Below are 19292 nucleotides of genomic sequence, written 5' to 3'. Positions count from 1 at the left end.
TGCCACCTCCCTCCCCCCCCTGGACATGCATACAACCTCCCCTACCCCTAACCATCTCCCCTAACCCTGCCACCTCCCTCCCCCCCCTGGACATGCATACAACCTCCCCTACTCCTAACCATCTCCCCTAACCCTGCCACCCCCCCTCCCCCCCTGGACATGCATACAACCTCCCCTACCCCTAACCATCTCCAAAACAAACCCAACCATATTGCAAAACAGCCCCACACCTGAAATATGTTGTACAATTTAATTTGATCTATAATTGCATGTTATGAAATGTATTCATGTAAATAATAAGGTGATCGGTAGGACACATTACAAACCTCTAGGCAACATACCCATTCTTGGCCTTTTACATTCACACAATGCATCCCCAGTTATGATGCAATACTTAGAAAAAGAGGCAGGGCCACAAGGAACCAAAAGCAGTGTTTGAATTTGTCACATGTCTCTCTGTAGGCCATGCTGAATCCCTTTTTTGCAGACTACAAGGATCAGCTTAGCCATTTCTCTCCACAAACATCGTCTGAAAATATATAATATTATTATATTATAATATAATATAGAGTTATTTCACACTTTATTGTTAAATACATAATTCCTATGTGTTCATTCATAGTTTTGATGCCTTCAGTGAGAATCTACAATGTAAATAGTCATGAAAATAAAGGAAACACATTGAATGAGAAGGTGTGTCCAAACTTTTGGCATGTACTGTACATTCTCCACAATCTAGCAGGATCAGAAGCTGTTGAACGCGAGGGATCATTCGTATACTCTCTGTGTTAACTGTGTGTGTTAACAGTTAAAGCTTTTGAAGTGTTAACGTTTTGTAAATAAAAAGTTCTGTTGACAAAATGTATAAATGTGTAGTTGTATATTTAATAGTAACGTTCGTGTTCATGATTAGATAATTGTTCCGGTTTTTGTAATTGAAAGTTATTGTTAACAATGAAGACATTCCCAGCAAGCACAAAGACGTTATAAAGACGTCATGATGACGCCTTTCAGAGACGTCCAGGACTAGGCCAGATCACGTGTTGTTTAGGGGATTTTTATGACGTCTTGTCCAGGACGTTATCTCAACGACTTTTTAATGACCCGAATACAACCGGCTGTTTTAGGTGACCAGAAAGTCGTTGAACTGACGTCCTGAAAAGACGTAAAAAAAATCCTCTAAACGACATGTGATCTGGCCTAGTCCTGGACGTCTCTGAAAGACGTGAACATGACGTCTTTATAACGTCTTTGTGCTTGCTGGGAGATAAAACAAAGTGAAACATAATCACATGCACAGAATAAAAGCAAGAATAAAAACAAGGATAAGAGAATAAAAACTAAGAATAAAAGACTACTGAAGTGCAGTGATTATAGATCAAAACCTTGAACTGTGCAAAGTGTGGAAGTACATCAATCTTGTATGTAAGTGTTGCAGATCATTCCAAGGGCTAGGAGCACTAAAGCAGAAGGCAGTCTTTCCCAGGGTAGGATGTACTCGTCGGACAGTAAGCCTAAGTAAGTCATTTGCACGTGTAGGATAAGGTCCAAAGTTCAGCCTGAGCAACTGTACAGTAGGACCTGCACAGATCATCAGATCTATAAACCACATCGACTTCAACAGATCCACAAACAGATGGGCATGAATTGATGTAAATCATTGTGAGATCTGTGCAAATCTGTACACTCAACCGGCATACACACACAGGCAGTGAGTATTGTGTGTATTCTCTCTGTCCCGAGGGGTTTAAAACCTCTTTATATCCACGGACCCCCATGGGGATCCGAAGTGATATAAAGAGTTTACCTCGATCAATTCTCTTCATCGATATCACATTTTTTTCACAACTTTGCATGCTATACGATGCCACCATTTTTTTCCAGAGACGGTAAACACGGCCTAAGTCACATCCAGTTTTCTCCAACTGGAGAATGTGTCATGTCCGGTTTCAACACTAAATTTCCATACCATTGGTCGGCCAACTCAAAAAAATCAACAACAACAAAAATCTGATACATGGTCAAAGGTCAAAGATGGTGCCAACATATCTCCAAATGGCCTAAACATATAGGTGTCCGCCTAAACATACCTGTACTAAAACAGGTACAAAGTTGCATTTGCTCACATTACTAGCATCGACTTTGGCACAAGTACTAATAAGACCCTGGAGTCTTCTTCTTCTTCTTCTTTCGTGTAACGTCAGAGGTCCAACTCGGTGTCGCGTAGCCATGCCCGCATCTCTGGTTCTAGGTCGAAGAGGCTGGCTTCTGAGGGTGGTCTATATAAGGGGCAGATGGTGATTATGTGGTCGGCGGTCTGCTCTGGGTCACCGCACTCGCATGCCGCACTGTCCGCCAGGCCCCACGCCTTCATTGATGTTTTAAAGCGACCGACACCAGTTCGTAGACGGTTCAGTGTGGTCCATTGCCGGCGTGGTAGGTCGTCTCCTCCAATGGCGCCATCTCCTGGGTCCCAGATGTAGCGGTGGATTCGGGAGGGCCCGGCTGACTCCCACTCCTGCTTCCAAGCTGCTGCCAACCATGCATCTCTGGAGATGTCCTCAGAGGTGGAGTTGAGCATGGCTTGTGCTGCCTTGTTGTAAGGGTGGCGGGTCTTGAGTCGGCTTGGAGGTGCTGGTGTTATGGTGGTGTTGTGCAGGATGTGCCAGTCATGCTTTTGTGCCTTCCTGGCCAGGGCGAGGGTGGCAGCCTCCCGTCGGAGGCCGGCCGGTGCTATTCCCGCGAGGACTGGCAAGAGGGACACAGGGGTAGGCTTCAAGCATCCAGTAATTATTCTGAGGGAGGTATTGATAGCCACGTCGACCTTTCTCGCATGAGGGCTTCTGCTCCAGACTGGGGCGCAGTATTCCGCTGCAGAGAAGACCAGGGCTTGGGTGGATATTCTTAGCGTCTTAGCTGGAGTACTGATTCCTAGATGATTTGGGCTTCGTCATCAGGTTTCCAAGGTGATATTCACTGTAAAAGCTGTTGTTTTTTTAGGCAGAGACTGAATTTGAGATGTTTTATAATGTTCTAGCTCTATTTACTCTGACACAGTAACATAGATTTTGATTCTGACACTTCTACAGCCACCCCACAGGTGTTAGCTTTCATTTGATAACAAGATCATTATGAAGGCCCTTGTGATTGTGGAGATATTCTATATTCACTGTGGGCATGTTATTTCGAGCAGAAAACCAGAAAAATGAGGTGGATAAGAAGAGAACAGTGATAAAGACCTGGGGGGTATTCCACGAAACGCGATTAAAGCTAATTCAGGCTTGTTTTCATAATTCGCATAATCGAGTTCCGTTCCCTGAATGTGGCTCAAATGATACGCTGTTTGGTTGCTATGCAACCAATCCTTTAGAACAAACCTGGTAGCGACCAGGTTTACGGTCTGGTTTAAGTGAGATGTGTGACAAAAATGTCTCACAGGCGGAAACTAAATCCCGAACGACAGTTCCGTCAAGTGTCTTTTTGGAAATATTTGATAATTGTATATTTTGATTGATAGATAGATAGATAGATATATAGATAGATAGATAGATAGATGGATAGATAGTTTGATAGTGTGCTAGATAGATAGATAGATAGATAGAGAGAGAGAGAGAGAGAGAGAGATAGATAGATAGAGAGATAGATAGATAGATAGATAGTGTGCTAGATAGATAGATAGATAGAGAGAGAGAGAGAGAGATAGATAGATAGAGAGATAGATAGATAGATAGATAGTGTGCTAGATAGATAGATAGATAGATAGATAGATAAAAAGGTGTAAAAAGATAGGTATGTGTATCAACTTGCATCAAAAATAGCAGAGCGGTGTGTCTGGGTTAAGGCAGCGAGCTAGCAATCAGAAGGTTGCTGGTTTGATCCTTGCCTCAGGAGAGAGGAGTTGACTTTAATTTCAAGGCTGATTCTAATCAGGAATCACTTGAGGCTTGAATCCCAATCGAGAGTTGCTTGAATGAGGCTTTCCTTTTAATCGTGAATATACTAATCAACCTACGTGGAATACCCCCCTGCTGTGCTGTAATAGGTTGGTACAGCTAATAATCAGCGGCATGTGATTGGTTAAAGAGAGGGGTTGTCTGGTTGTGATTGGTTAATTACCTTCATGTTGTTGTTGTTGTTGTTGTTGTTGCTATTTAACTGGGGAGAGAGGGATGGTAGACAGAGAGAGAGAGAGAGAGAGAGAGAGACAGAGAGAGCGAGAGAGAGAGAGAGAGAGAGAGAGAGAGAGACAGAGAGAGAGAGAGAGAGAGAGAGAGAGAGAGAGAGAGAGAGAGAGAGAGAGAAACAGAGAGAGGGAGAGAGAGGGTGAGATGTTCCCGCCTGAGTGGAAAGAGAAACAGACAGCGAGAGGGAAATAGAAAGCGAGAGTGTCGTCTCTGTCTAGTCTCTGTCTGTCTCAGTCAACAGTCTGATTCTTACAGTAGGAGAAGCACCCGGTGGGGTTGGGTGAGTCTGATATGGTGTAATTCATGTGCAACACTTTCCACAGTCTAGCTGGTTTACTGTAGCTTCTCAGAAGCTCTTTCACTTGCCCACATTTCCAGAGGAGTCTTTGCAATGTGTTCTGTCTGGAGTCGAGAGCATATGAGGGGAAAATACACAGAGCACAATTAATCACCTCCGTATAAAAACAGAAAAAGCCCCCCAAAACAAGCCGTAGGGAGCTGATGAGAAACATTCTGATGCAGAACACCATGTATGGATGTAACAGTGTGCTATGGAGGTATTTGACAGGCTGTATATCTGACACACCACTGTAGTCAACCTTCATGTTCCAGGACGCTGGACTAGTACTGTCTGTCTGTGTACGTCATGACTCCCATCGAATTTTCCACTATCAATACTTGGCCACAATTATAGGCCATGGTATCAATCACTTGCACGCACGCACGCACGCACACACACACACACACACACACACACACACACACACACACACACACACACACACATGAACACACATATCACCGGCGCCCCCCTCCCCTCTCTGGAGGAGCTGTACAACACACGCTGTCTCAGGAGGGCCTCCAAGATCTCCAGGGACCCGACCCACCCTGGGCACGTACACTTTGTCAGGCTGCCCTCGAACAGGAGGTACAGGACCCCGGCCGCTAAGACAAACAGACTGAAGGACTGCTTCTACCACAGGGCCGTCAAGGCCCTGAACACAGAAAAGGCCTAAGTTCTGGGCCCAGGACAGTCCGGACGGATTGTATGGCAGCTAGTGCTGAGGCACAAACATGTACATTTTCAAGCCTGCAAACTGTGACACTTTAAAATAACGTGAAAAAAAATACTTTTGTGCAATATGACAACCCTAGTTGACTATCTGTGCAGTATAGTACAGTGGATTGTGTACATAGCCTTTATTGATGTAAACCAGCTCCTTACCTTCTTGTGATTTTATGCTTTTATGCTTTTTCTAAAATGTGTTTTTTTCCCCCTTTCCTAACACCAGGGGAGCCACCCCTCCTAAATTTCGTTGTTTGGTACCTGTACTGTAGCAATGACAAATAAAGTCCATTCCATTCCATATGATTTGACACATATCTGCCCCTCATTCCATTTGATCCACTGCTCTGCTATCTAGGCAATCTAAGATATCAAAATCTAGAAGAGGGGAGTGTGAGAAGAGGAGTGTGTGTGCGTGTGTGTGTGTGTGTGTGTGTGTGTGTGTGTGTGTGTGTGTGTGTCTGTGTATATGTGTATGTGTATGTGTATGTGTGTATGTGTGTATGCGTGTCTGTGTGTATGTGTATGTGTGTGTATGTGTGTATGTGTATGTGTGTATGTGTGTATGTATGTCTGTGTGTATGTGTATGTGTATGTGTGTCTGTGTGTATGTGTATGTGTGTGTCTGTGTGTGTGTGTATGTGTGTATGCGTGTCTGTGTGTATGTGTATGTGTGTGTGTGTGTGTGTGTGTGTGTGTGTGTGTGTGTAAACGTGTCATGTGGAGACAGGCAGTGGGGTGATTGGAGTTTTAATTGCCTACTGGTGCTGTCATGGTGCTGGGACGTCTGCTTTCATTGCAGTACTGGCAGCAGATACAAGACTTTCAATCTGTCAGAGTTAGTTATTTCTGCCAAATATAAAACAAACAAACAACCCCTCCGCCCCCCTCCCCCCCCCCACACACACACACACACCATACACACACACACAAAAGCAATCTGTTTCCCGACAACAATAAGTGTTGAGATGTATCAAGAGCGACCATTACAAGCCCCAAATGCGCTCTTCCTCCCTCCTTTTAATCACATTAGAGTAGATTAGATTAGATTAGGAGATTCGATTACGCTAGATTACATTCGATTACATTCGATTCGATTAGATTCAACTTTATTGCCGTTGCACGTACTAAGACAATGATATATAGTTTGGCATCTAAACAGATATATGCGTAAAATAAAAACACCAGTGTACACACACACACACACACACACACACACACACACACACACACACACACACACCGGCACTGCTGCACCGAGGCGGTGTGACTCAGCAGAACAGCAGGAGCAGATGGACTTTGCTTCCCAGAATCCTCCACTGTAGAGAGACGGACCTCATCAACACTAGCCACCAGGTGCATCTGATTCATGTTTTGGAGCATTCAATAAACAAACAACTAGTTATCTGATGCCATTATACAGCATATATATATATATATATATATACAATGTCATCTCTCAGCACTGAGCTCCTGTTATACCAAATATTTCAGATGTAATTCCTGAGGATGAAGGTGAGATGAGCCCCTAAACCTCTCTGTGGTACCAGACATGAACAGGCAACAGCGCCCCTGCATAGCTGGACCTGGACCAGAACACTGGGCTGACATGGTTGAGAGGTCTCAGTATGAACAGAGATTCTGTTGGACAAAGAGAGAGAGAGAGAGATAGAGTGGGGGAGGGAGAGAAGAGAGAGAGAGAAGAGAGGCCATATGCTGCATCCGTCGGAGGGGAGGAAGGGAACATGTTGTGTGTGTTAATTAAATGAAGACTAAATGGCCGTTAAAAACAATGGCGCGCTGACAGAGAGAGGGAGAGAAGAGAGATAGAGGGAGGAGGTGAGAGGGAGGAATGAATAAGGGAGATAGGGTGGACATGGAGAGAGCCAGGATATGGATGGAGGGAGAAAGACAGATGGAGAGATACCCCAAGAGAGAGAGAGAGAGATAGAGAAACAGAGAAAGCGACAAAATATATCTATAAAAAAAAGCAAGAGATAGAGAGGCAGAGTAAGGAGGAGGAGGAGGTAACCGAGACTTTACAATCACTACAACTCTTGCCAAGAAAAAGAGCAGGCCAATGCGGTCTGAGTGTTCTATTGTAGACTGCACTGCGGGTGCTCTGCAGTCATAACAGTGACTTGTCTATAGAGAGATACAGTCCTCCGGGTGGTTCCACACAGAGCATTGTCCTGGTGGAACATCACATCTGAGCCCCTGACTGTGACCAGTCCCACCCACAGGATAACCACACTAAACTAAGTGGCATCATTTCATGCACTGGTTCATAATTGCCTTAAGTGGATCACAAATGATGCGTATGAAGTGTGTTTGGATGTCTGTGTGTGTGTGTGTGTGTGTCTGTGTGTTTGTGTGTGTGTGTGTGTGTCTGTGTGTTTGTGTGTGTGTGTGTGTGTGTGTGTGTGTCTGTGTGCGTGTGTGTGTGTGTGTATGTGTGTGTGTGTGTGTGTGTGCGAGTGTGTGTTTGTGTGCAAGTATGCATGAGCCTCTCCAGACGGCATTCTACTCCAGCAGCTCTGGTCCCAGTGTGTGTGTGTGTGTGTGTGTGTGTGTGTGTGTGTGTGTGTGTGTGTGTGTGTGTGTGTGTGGGAACTAAGCTTAGTGGGTAGTGGGATAAGCCACTTATCGTCTCTGATAACGTCTATCTCTCTGATCGGACCAATATACAGTACCCACCATCCCAGGCCCCTATGACGTCACCGCAAATCAGCCTGTTCCTAGGCAACCGGATCACATCGTCATAGAAACTGGCCAAGGCACAGGGCCTACTGGGAATGATGAGTTTCTGGTAACCACCGGGGGAAGAGAAATCGAGCTAAAAATAACTACAATCACAAGACAATGAGATCTGAGACAATACGAAAGAGGAGGATATGAATCTTCACTGCTCATATTGCTGACACACTATCGGATACACACACAGGCACACACACACACACACACACACGCGTACAGGTCTGAGTGTACTGGCCCACTCAGCACTCTGGACTGGCCTACTCAGACAGTCTGCAGCGTGTCAGGACTCATGACAGGTCCTCTGCGGCTCAGTGGTTTAACAGGCTTTAACACGGCTTAAACTACCAGAAACATTCTCCATAATTCAGTTCACTTCAATTCACTCCTAGACTGACTGTTTCTGTGTGTGTGTGCCTGTGTGTGCTTGTGTGTGTGTGTGTGTGTGTGTGTGTGTGTGTGTGTGTGTGTGTGCCTGTGTGTGTATCAGATAGTCTGTCAGCAATATGAGCAGTGAGGATTAATATCCGACTCCCTCCTCTTTCATACTGTCTCAAATCTCACCGTGTCTGATTGGAGTTATTTTTAGCTCGATCTCTCTTATTCCTCATGTCCTTTGTGAATGGGAGCAGAAATAGTCTCCTCTAAAGCTGATGCTCGTCTCGTCTTCCTGTGGATGAGTCTGACTGAGACATTACCAACCCAAGAGATCAGCTGTGTTACTTCACCAATGATGAACTGTGTTGCACAATGTAATGGACAATGAAATCAAATTGAAATGAAGTACTAGAAATGAACTGAATTGAACTGAACTAAACTAAACTGAACTAAATTAAACTGAACTACACTGAACTTATCAATAAGGAAGTAATAATAATAAAATGTTATTTGTATGGCGCCTTTCAAAACACCGGGCAAAAGACACACTAAAATACAGTCAGGTTAAAAACAGTGGAGGTGATGCAGTGCACTGACGTGAATCAAATGAAACGCGACGATAAGCGCATTGAACAGTGTTGAGACAGGCCTGTAACTCTCCTGTGAGTTGACAAACCCTGACAAGGACAAAGAGACTGAAAAGGAATAACACAGGTGCAATAGAGATGTAGATCCTGCCTCACTGTCTCTGACCTCATTACTGGGGTTAATGAAAGAAGACTGACTTCCTGGGTGCTGTGGGTCTACAGGGACACCTCTTCACTGCTAGGCCCAGAAACCTACTTCCAGTCTCTGGCTGACTGACTGACTGACATGGCTCCTCTGACTATCAGACATTGAACCTCTGACATTCATCCTATCTGTTCCCAACACAGCTAACCCATTTGAGACACGGTCTGGTCATTTGGGCCGCAAGTCGGCAACCAATCAAAATGTTTTATTTTGAAACATGGAAATACATTTTAACGTTGTTAAACATCACAACACAAACTCTGTAGTCAAACCAAAATACTGAAATGCAATGAATTCGGTGAGTAATCCCCACTGCTTCCTAGTTAACTATAACACTACTTGACATTGTTAGCAGGCTCGCAAAACAAGCTGTGTTAGTTGACTGGCGAGTGTGTCATTGATTTTCAACAACGCTGAAATCTATTTAGACTTTCGAAAGAAAATCCGAACTATCCAAACTATCCGAACTAACCGAATTAAATCGGATGCCAACTTGCGGACCAATTGACCAGATTGTGTCACATTTGTTGACGCTGAATGAGTCACTTCAACGTTATAGCGTCCTACCGCTACATCTACTCTATAACTCTCTATGTTTAGTACATTGTTTTGTGTAGTACATGATGTCATACATTCACACTTCACACTCAATTTACAAAACTCAATTTACAAAACACATTCATGATTATTTGACTGGCTGGCACATTAACTTTGGTTGGGAAAGCAAGGATTTATAATGGTGTAGGGAGGTTTTTCATGTGGACTCTTTCAATCTCTTCCTCCATGTCTCTGACGGAATCACGCTCTCCTTCTCTCTCTCTCCCTCTCTCTCTCTCTCTCTCTCTCTCTCATTACTGGCCAATTGAGTATGGATTAGCCTCATTTACAGTAAAGGGTTATTTGGAATCTGCTGTTAGATTATCTAGAGTGAACTATGGCCCTTAACCTCTTCAGAACCAGGGGCATGAATGGAAGGAGGGTTGTTTCAGCACTAAAATACAACCAACCAGGGACGCAATGTGCACCCGAATTGTAAAAGACCCATCCTTTTCCCCCCACTTCTCTCTTACCCCTCCAAATCCCTCTCTTCTCTCCCTTAATCTCTCACGTCTATGCGGCACTTCCTCTGACTTTCCTCATCTCTCTCCTTCTTTCTCTCTCTCTCTCTCTTGTCTCTAATGTCCAAATTACATAATCACAAACACATATGCACGCACAGACACTGCTACTGAGCTGGTTCCGAGCCCAGCCCATCTGCCATTGCGTTGCCATGCCTACAAGCCCAATCGATTGGAGGGCTAAAAATAGCTCTTCTCATAATAGTCTTAGCTCAGTGTGGGGTTCAGACTGAGTGGGGGAGAGCGGCAGCCATTGTGTAATCTCCCAACTCCTTGTAGCCAGTAACGACCCATGTGCAAAAGCATGATCCTAATCACCAACAGGAGGTTTCTCAAGGAAAACGTGATCCCGGGATTGTCCGAGAGGTGCAGAGAGTTCATTTGGACCTGGAATGACTGGCTGCTGCTTGAGTAGGATTGGGTTATCGGGTTGGATTGGGTTCTATGGCAGGCTTTTGATTCAATTCAGACTGTAATGCATGCGTTCTACCCTTCAAATGCATTGTACCCTCCCCCCCCTTCCATTCATCTGCCCATAGGGATGACAATCTCATGAGACTCCGAGACCCATCATTCATTTTCACACATTCAAACAGCTCTGTTAATATTAATGATGATTACCAATGGCAGAGAGCCATTTTGTGGTTTTATTGTTTAATGTGAACTGAGTCCCCACAAGCTATTCAAGCTACAAAGACTAATGAAGACATACAGTAGATATAATGACTCAATGATAATGAATGATGCTGAATTCACACATATGTACATATCATTGGCTGCTAGACAGAGAGGGGAGATCACAGAGACAGAGTTCGATGCCACTGGAACAGATGTTCTCCTCACTTCACCTCTGCACTGGAGGTGAGAGGAGCCAAGTGTGTGTGTGTATGTGTGTGTGTGTGTGTGTGTGTGTGTGTGTGTGTGTGTGTGTGTGTGTGTGCGTGAGTGTGTTCTGAGTATGCGTGTGTATATATTTGTCTCCTATTTTTAGTGTCTCTCTACAGATGTGTGAGGGAGCTCGGGGAGAAGTGGGTGGAATATCAATGGGGTTCAGACTGAGTTATTTCTGTCTGTTCACTGAAGCTCTAGTAGAAACAGCAACTGCGTGGGCAACAGCATTGACTCCATTCATACATCTGTATAACCATCTCTCTCTCTCTCTCTCTCTCTCTCTCTCGCACACTTTCACCTCTCTTTTTCTATTGAACTCTTCCTCTCTTTCTTTTTATTTAACTCTATCTTGTCTGTCTGACTGTTTAAATATGACAACAAGTTTGTATTTCTGAAAGGCAGTGAGTAGGAGGGGAGAATGATGATATACATCATTCCATTCTGCCAGTATTTCGTTCCTCCTCCTCTCTCTCTCTCTCTCTCTCTCTCTCTCTCTCTCTCTCTCTCTCTCTCTCTCTCTCTCTCTCTCTCTCTCTCTCTCTCTCTCTCTCTCTCTCTCTCTCTCTTTCTAGGAGTGACACAAAAGCACTTCTCGCCCTGACAAAAAGAATAGCGTTTCTCCACAGGGATCCATCACCTTCAGGGTGAGTTCAGGCCTAGCATCCTTCCATACCTCCTTCCTTCCTTCCTTCCTCTCCAACCCTTGTTTTGACACTATCGACACTTGCATGTTTTCATGTGACCTACCAAAATAAATAAAGCCAGGGATTCCAGTCAAAGCCCAGCCCATAACCATGACCCAGGAGGACAGACCAGCCGTGACAACATTGCAGCGAAAGACCAGCATTTAAACACCAGGAAATAACCAAAACAACCATGACAAAGTCACAAAAACATCTGCTCTCCAAACGACGCTACAACCATTCCTCACATTTCCCCTGACAACAACCAAGTTAAACATCCTTGAGACCTAGATTATTATCATTGTCTAAATACTATCCATTCTCACCTGTTTCCCCTCCAGTGTATATATCTTCTTGACCACTCCAGAGTCCAGTTTGATGGCGTCGGTGATGTCGGTGAGGACCTGTTCGTAAGAGTGGGCCGTCTTCTTGTTCAGCAGGATCCTCACCGCCTTACGAGGCTTCACCCCGCTGCGGACCACCGTCACCAGCTTGGGCCGGATGAAGTCCTTGTTCTCCCACTTCTCGGGCGAGCCGGCCATGGCGCTCCCCAGGGAAAGGGGCTTGGTGGTCGGGGGCGAATTCTTGATGTTGACCGACCAGTTGGGGTTGACATTCTTAGTGTAGTCCATCTTCTTGTAGACCTCGACGGAGCCACACACGTAACTCTCGCCTGAGATGAGGAGAAAAAAAACAGGACAATCGTCAGAAAACAGACAGCATGTTTAGAACTTTGAGAGTGCTTATAAAAACAGTCTTTGAGGTAAAAGAGGGGAGTGATATGAGGGTGAGAGAGGGAAAGAGATGGGGGGTGAAGAGGAATGAGTGGGGTGGGGGGGAGGGGGAGGTCAGGGTGAAAGAGAGGAGCAGGGTGAGGATGGGAATGAGCAGGGAGGAGAAGGGAGGGGAGGGGAGGGGATGTGGAGAGAGATGAGGGGGGAGGAAATGTGCTCTTATCAGCAGCTGCCTCCATATCTCCAGGCTGGCTCCATATGGGACAATCTACATTAACATACTGATGGATATCAACAAATATACAGTACAGGCCAAAAGTTTGGACACACCTTCTCATTCAATGTGTTTCCTTTATTTTCATGACTATTTACATTGTAGATTCTCACTGAAGGCATCAAAACTATGAATGAACACATGTGGAATGATGTACTTAACAAACAAGTGTGAAATAACTCTAAATATGTCTTATATTTTAGATGCCACCCTTTGCTTTTTTGTTGTTATAAAATATATATTTTTTGTTGTTAATAAAATATATAATAATAATATTAAATATATATATAATAGCATATTATTATTAACACAGATTATATTAAATATTATTATTATATATTTTATTAACAACAAAAAAGCAAAGGGTGGCATATTTATATATAAGACATATTTAGAGTTATTTCACACTTTTTTGTTAAATACATAATTCCTATGTGTTCATTCATAGTTTTGATGCCTTCAGTGAGAATCTACAATGTACCAAATAGTTATGAAAATAAAGGAAACGCATTGAATGAGAAGGTGTGTCCAAACGTTTGGCCTGTACTGTACATCCCTGGGGAAAACTCTCTCTAGTGTACATGTCACTGTCAGTAGTCTGAATTGGCTTCCTCTCCTAGTCCCCTGTATCTGCCCTGGTGTGAACTAACCGAACAGGTGACACAGCAAATTCTCAAATAATCAGCTCTGAATCAACCATGATGATGACTGTTTTCAGAGGTTAGGTGAAACACTAGCTTTTTACCTTCCACCAACTGGTCGGTGCTAGTGATCTTTTTGGACCCGTCGACCGTATAGATGGTTCGGACGCCCTGGGGCAGGTGGACATTGTCGGATAGGGAGCGGGTGAGATCCGCCAGCAGAGCTTCGAACGACCGGAACCTGTCCGCCGAGATGGCGTAGACCACCCCGTTGAAATAGCGGTCTCCGTTGCGGTAGAAGCGGACCTTTTTGGCTTTCTTCTCCGAGCTGAGGGTCTTCAGGGTCCGGGTCCGGTAGAGGCTGCAGTGGGCGCTGTGTGTGGGACTCGTTACCCCGTTCAACCTCCCACTGCCCCGGCCGCGGGCTTTGTCACGCTCCTCAAAATGCTCCAGTTCCATCTCTCTCCCGAAGGTCACAACAACGGCTCTACAATCTGGGATAGATCAACACAGATAGACAGCAACGTTAAATAAAAAAGAACCCCCCCCCCCGTAAGTGTCAAAAATAAAGACTGGGAAAAAAATGACAGCAACAAGAGTTTGAATTAAAACACAAACCAATCTATTACCTACCGGTGTCTAGGCTAGTGTCCATTCCCCGTCTTAAAATAACTTCCTAATGACAGATAATGCGCTTTCTAAGCCCTGGACGGTAGCACGTCCCACTGCATGCGTGTTATTATTATGGGCAGTAGAGAGGGAGAGAACAGAGGGGGAGGACAGAGGGAGAGGACAGAGGGAGAGGACAGAGGGAGAGGACAGAGGGAGAGGACAGAGGGAGAGGACAGAGGAGAGAACAGAGGGAGAGGACAGAGGGAGAGGACAGAGGAGAGGACAGAGGGAGAGGACAGAGGGAGAGGACAGAGGGAGAGGACAGAGGGGGAGGACAGAGGGAGAGGACAGAGGGAGAGGACAGAGGGAGAGGACAGAGGGAGAGGACAGAGGGAGAGGACAGAGGGAGAGGACAGAGGGAGAGGACAGAGGGAGAGGACAGAGGGAGAGAACAGAGGGAGAGGACAGAGAGAGAGGACAGAGGGAGAGGACAGAGGGAGAGGACAGAGGGAGAGGACAGAGGGGGAGAACAGAGGGAGAGGACAGAGAGAGAGGACAGAGGGAGAGGACAGAGGGAGAGGACAGAGGGAGAGGACAGAGGGGGAGAACAGAGGGAGAGGACAGAGAGAGAGGACAGAGGGAGAGGACAGAGGGGGAGGACAGAGGGAGAGAACAGAGGGAGAGGACAGAGAGAGAGGACAGAGGGAGAGGACAGAGGGAGAGGACAGAGGGAGAGGACAGAGGGGGAGAACAGAGGGAGAGGACAGAGGGAGAGGACAGAGGGAGAGGACAGAGGGAGAGGACAGAGGGAGAGGACAGAGGGAGAGGACAGAGGGAGAGAGAACAGAGGGAGAGAGAACAGAGGGAGAGGACAGAGGGAGAGGACAGAGGGAGAGGACAGAGGGAGAGGACAGAGGGAGAGGACAGAGGGAGAGGACAGAGAGAGAGGACAGAGGGAGAGAACAGAGGGAGAGGACAGAGGGAGAGAACAGAGGGAGAGGACAGAGGGAGAGGACAGAGGGAGAGGACAGAGGGAGAGGACAGAGGGAGAGGACAGAGGGAGGAGGACAGAGAGAGAGAACAGAGGGAGAGCACAGAGGGAGAGGACAGAGGGAGAGGACAGAGGGAGAGGACAGAGGGAGAGAACAGAGGGAGAGGACAGAGGGAGAGGACAGAGGGGGAGGACAGAGGGAGAGAACAGAGGGAGAGGACAGAGAGAGAGGACAGAGGGAGAGGACAGAGGGAGAGGACAGAGGGAGAGGACAGAGGGGGAGAACAGAGGGAGAGGACAGAGGGAGAGGACAGAGGGAGAGGACAGAGGGAGAGGACAGAGGGAGAGGACAGAGGGAGAGAACAGAGGGAGAGAACAGAGGGAGAGGACAGAGAGAGAGGACAGATGGAGAGAACAGAGGGAGAGAACAGAGGGAGAGGACAGAGGGAGAGGACAGAGGGAGAGGACAGAGGGAGAGAAGAGAGGGAGAGAACAGAGGGAGAGAACAGAGAGAGAGGACAGATGGAGAGAACAGAGGGAGAGAACAGAGGGAGAGGACAGAGGGAGAGGACAGAGGGAGAGGACAGAGGGAGAGGACAGAGGGAGAGGACAGAGGGAGAGAACAGAGGGAGAGAACGTCGCTGCTTGTGTGATGAATTGATAGTCGCCTATGTGTTTTGTTTTCTTTATATGAATATTTAAAAGCTGCGCACATCCGCTCACACAATGTCCAGGGATTATGCGGAGTTCTGCGCCTCGAGATAAATAGCGCTAATCAAAGCTGTTTAACTGAGCTCAATAAAATTAAAATAAAAGTGACAAAAAAAAAATCGAATGTTTCAATTTAATTTGATGTTTGATTATTGTATGACCAAAAAACATGCAGGAAGAGGGGATCACCAGTTATCAATATCAACTATCGACCAAATTAAATGTCAGGGTCCCATAAACGAATACATAAATGGCTATAACGGTCAGTTTTGAGAATGATAAAAGAGCCTCACGAGACGAGTGCAGAGGAGACGAAGAGCGATGGACAGGCATGATAATAATAATAATAATAATAATAATAATAATAATAATAATAATAATAATAATAATTAATTGAATTTATATAGCGCTTTTCCGAGGCTCAAAGACGCTGAAATGATGCTGTGATTTAGTTTGCACCTGTTTTCATTGCATCCAGATTTGTTTTTGCTTACCTACAAGAGTTACTAACGGCTCGGTCACCTCCAGCCTAACGGTATTTAATTCCCAGAATATAGAAGAATTCGGTGCTGTGTGTGTTGACACGGAGTGATAACGGTCCTGGTTATCCCGATCAGCCGCGCACGTCCTTTGTTGTCCCGTGGATCTGTCTCTCCTCTGCCAGCCAGTGAGAAGTGTGGAGGCTGGGCTGGGCTGGGCTGGGCTGGGCGGCAGCTGCTCCCCCTCCCATTCTCTCTCCCCCACCCCCCTTATCCTTCTTTCTCCCCCCACGATCCAGTCGTGTCGTGATTGCAATCTGAGTCTCCCTCCCTCATTGGGATGCAGCCCCCCACGCCAGACTCACGCCCCCCCGTCCCGCAACCCCCTCCTGCGTAGCACGCCCTCAAGACCGCAAGACACGCGCTGCCTGAGAGGGGATGTTTTTCTCTTTAATTATTAGTAAGCGTGTGTGTGTGTGTGTGTGTGTGTGTGTGTGTGTGTGTGTGTGTGTGTGTGTGCGTGTGTGTGTGTGTGCGTGCGTGTGTGTGTGTGTGTGTGTGTGTGTGTGTGTGTGTGTGTGTAAGTAAAATAGGCACATTGTGTTGATGTTTTAAACACACATTAAAATGATGATTTACTTCAGATTTGCATGTAATTTAAATGTGGACAAAAAAAAGACCCTGCGGTCTGCGTCTCATTGGATGTTTTTGCAGGCAATTTGTTTGTTTGTTTGTTTCTCTCTATGGCTGTGTGTTTTGTATGTATATGACGTCAGGGAGGAAATGGTGGGAGGAAATGGACTCAGAGAGAGAGAGAGATAAAACTTAGTGACCTACAGCCAACTCGTCAGGGTACCATCTGCTCTCTGATGATCAGTGACAAAGCGCTGTACTGTGTGTACTAATGATTGTGAGCGTCAGTGGAACTGTTCTCTCTTTTCAGACCGTCAAACACAGGTCTATTTTGGACACACACAGACACACACACACACACACACACACACACACACACACACACACACACACACACACACACACACACACCCACACCCACACCCACACACACACCCACACACACACACACACACACACACACACACACACACCCACACACACACACACACACACACACCCACACCCACACACACACACACACACACACACACACACACACACACACACGCACACACAAGGGCATAAAATGCGTCACAGACAGGCTGAGAGATGGCAAGGTGTTCGTCTCTAAAATAAGCCATGGAACCAGGGCAAGTTGTGGGGAGAAAGTGTCCTCAGATCTATCAGAAGAGGACTGGCAATACTCCCCAAAAGCAAACTGCTTGCCAACTACAAGGACAAACTCCTTTAATCAATGACTCATTGATTCCTAGGGGCACCATATAATGCCAATTTAACCATTGCACTACTGCTGTTTGCACACACCTCAGGTCACTGTGAACACTCAATTAACCCTTTGCACTACTGCTGTTTGCATACACTACCTTTGCACATCATATTTTTGCACATTTGTACTTACCTCTTTTTTAATATTAGTCTCTAATGTATACATCTACACCATACTGTACATAGCTACCATAATTGTACATAGCTTACTGCTATCCATCTCTTGTATATACCTCTACAACTACCATACTTGCCATACTGTACCTATCACTTATCACAATCATGTTTTGCAGTATATCACTATTTTCACTTCTGGTTAGATGCTAAACGGCATTTCGTTGTCTGGTACTTGTACTCTGCAATGACAATGAAGTTTAATCTAATAAAGTTTAATCTTATGCACTGGACCAATGTTGATATTTGAAGTCTTCTAAGTACAGTATCTAACATCTATTCATGAGATTCCAGTACCGTAATGTCATATTAAGACAGGATATCATACAATATATTATTCCCAACCCTATGCCTCCATTGCATTTGATACCAAGGTCAGAACTCAGTGACTGTAGTCTACTGACCACCTCTGAATACAATGAATGAATGAATGAATGAATGGTCTTTATTGTCATTGCTACAGTACAGGTACCAAACAACGACATTTAGGAGGGGTGGCTCCCCTGGTGTTAGGAAAAAAAAGAAGAAAAAAAAACTTTAAAAAAAACACAAGAAGGGAAGGAGCTGGTTTACATAAATAAAGTAGTAGTACAAACACAACTTCAAGTAGTTGATATCCCCATGAGCATAACTCTTATGAAGAGAGTAGATCATAGCTCTAGGGATAAGCTAGGGATTGTAGGAGAATATGTGCGAATGAAAACAAAACCACACATTTGAAGAGGTGGATCGATGACTCATATCTGACACAAAAAACAATCTGGAAACTGGAATCCATCTGCTGAGAGGACTTTCTGCAAGGACTTTCTTGTTATTTCAAAACCAAGCAGGCAAATGGCCACTCAGACTGTGTCTCAGACAAGACTGTAAGGTAATCATTATCCATCTCAACCCGAGAATGTAAAATACAGCACCTGTTCACTATGCACCTTCCTTCACTGGAAGTATACGTGGAGCCCTCAGTGCTGATGAAAGAGAGGAAGCTACCTCTAGACAATTGTGACAGTGACACACCTGACAGCATGGATCTGGATGAGCAGGCAGAGTGGAGTTTGAAGCATGGAGGTTTTGACAGGCTGATGCTGACTTATTTATCACTAGTACCTAATCAGCAGAGGACTCCTCACTGTGGTGCATTCTGATTATTATTATTATTAATAATAATAATAATAATAACTTTATTTGTATAGCGCTTTTCCTGCAAAAGTTGCAGCTCAAAGTGCTTTAATCATTATATATTACCTATATTATATTAATATATTATATTATATTAATGATTAATTAATCATTAATCCTTTCTCTAATGTGAACCATAAGAAAGCACAGCACAGCAAGCACAGTATACCGTACTGTAAGGCGGTGTGTGTGTGTGTGTGTGTGTGTGTGTGTGTGTGTGTGTGTGTGTGTGT

At 45.2% G+C, this 19292-nt stretch overlaps 1 protein-coding gene across 2 annotated transcripts in view; it reads right to left on the bottom strand.

Moving 5' to 3' along the window:
* dclk1a (doublecortin-like kinase 1a) overlaps positions 1 to 13980 on the bottom strand; it is a gene marked incomplete at its 3' end in the record, with an annotated part of 53100 nt that extends 39120 nt beyond the window's left edge. For both annotated transcript variants that reach the window (XM_080549566.1, XM_080549565.1), the window contains exons 1-2: positions 13620 to 13980; positions 12193 to 12539 (exon numbers count right to left, since the gene is read on the bottom strand). In XM_080549566.1, coding sequence (XP_080405692.1) covers positions 12193 to 12539; positions 13620 to 13974 — 702 coding nt within the window. In that variant the 5' untranslated portion in view covers positions 13975 to 13980. The remainder of the gene's footprint in view (positions 1 to 12192; positions 12540 to 13619) is intronic.
* Positions 13981 to 19292: the final 5312 nt, after the last annotated feature.

The sequence above is a fragment of the Nansenia antarctica genome (assembly GCF_963989245.1).
Source record: "Nansenia antarctica genome assembly, chromosome: 20".
NCBI lineage: Eukaryota > Metazoa > Chordata > Actinopteri > Argentiniformes > Microstomatidae > Nansenia > Nansenia antarctica.
This window is presented reverse-complemented; position numbering and strand designations above follow the sequence as displayed.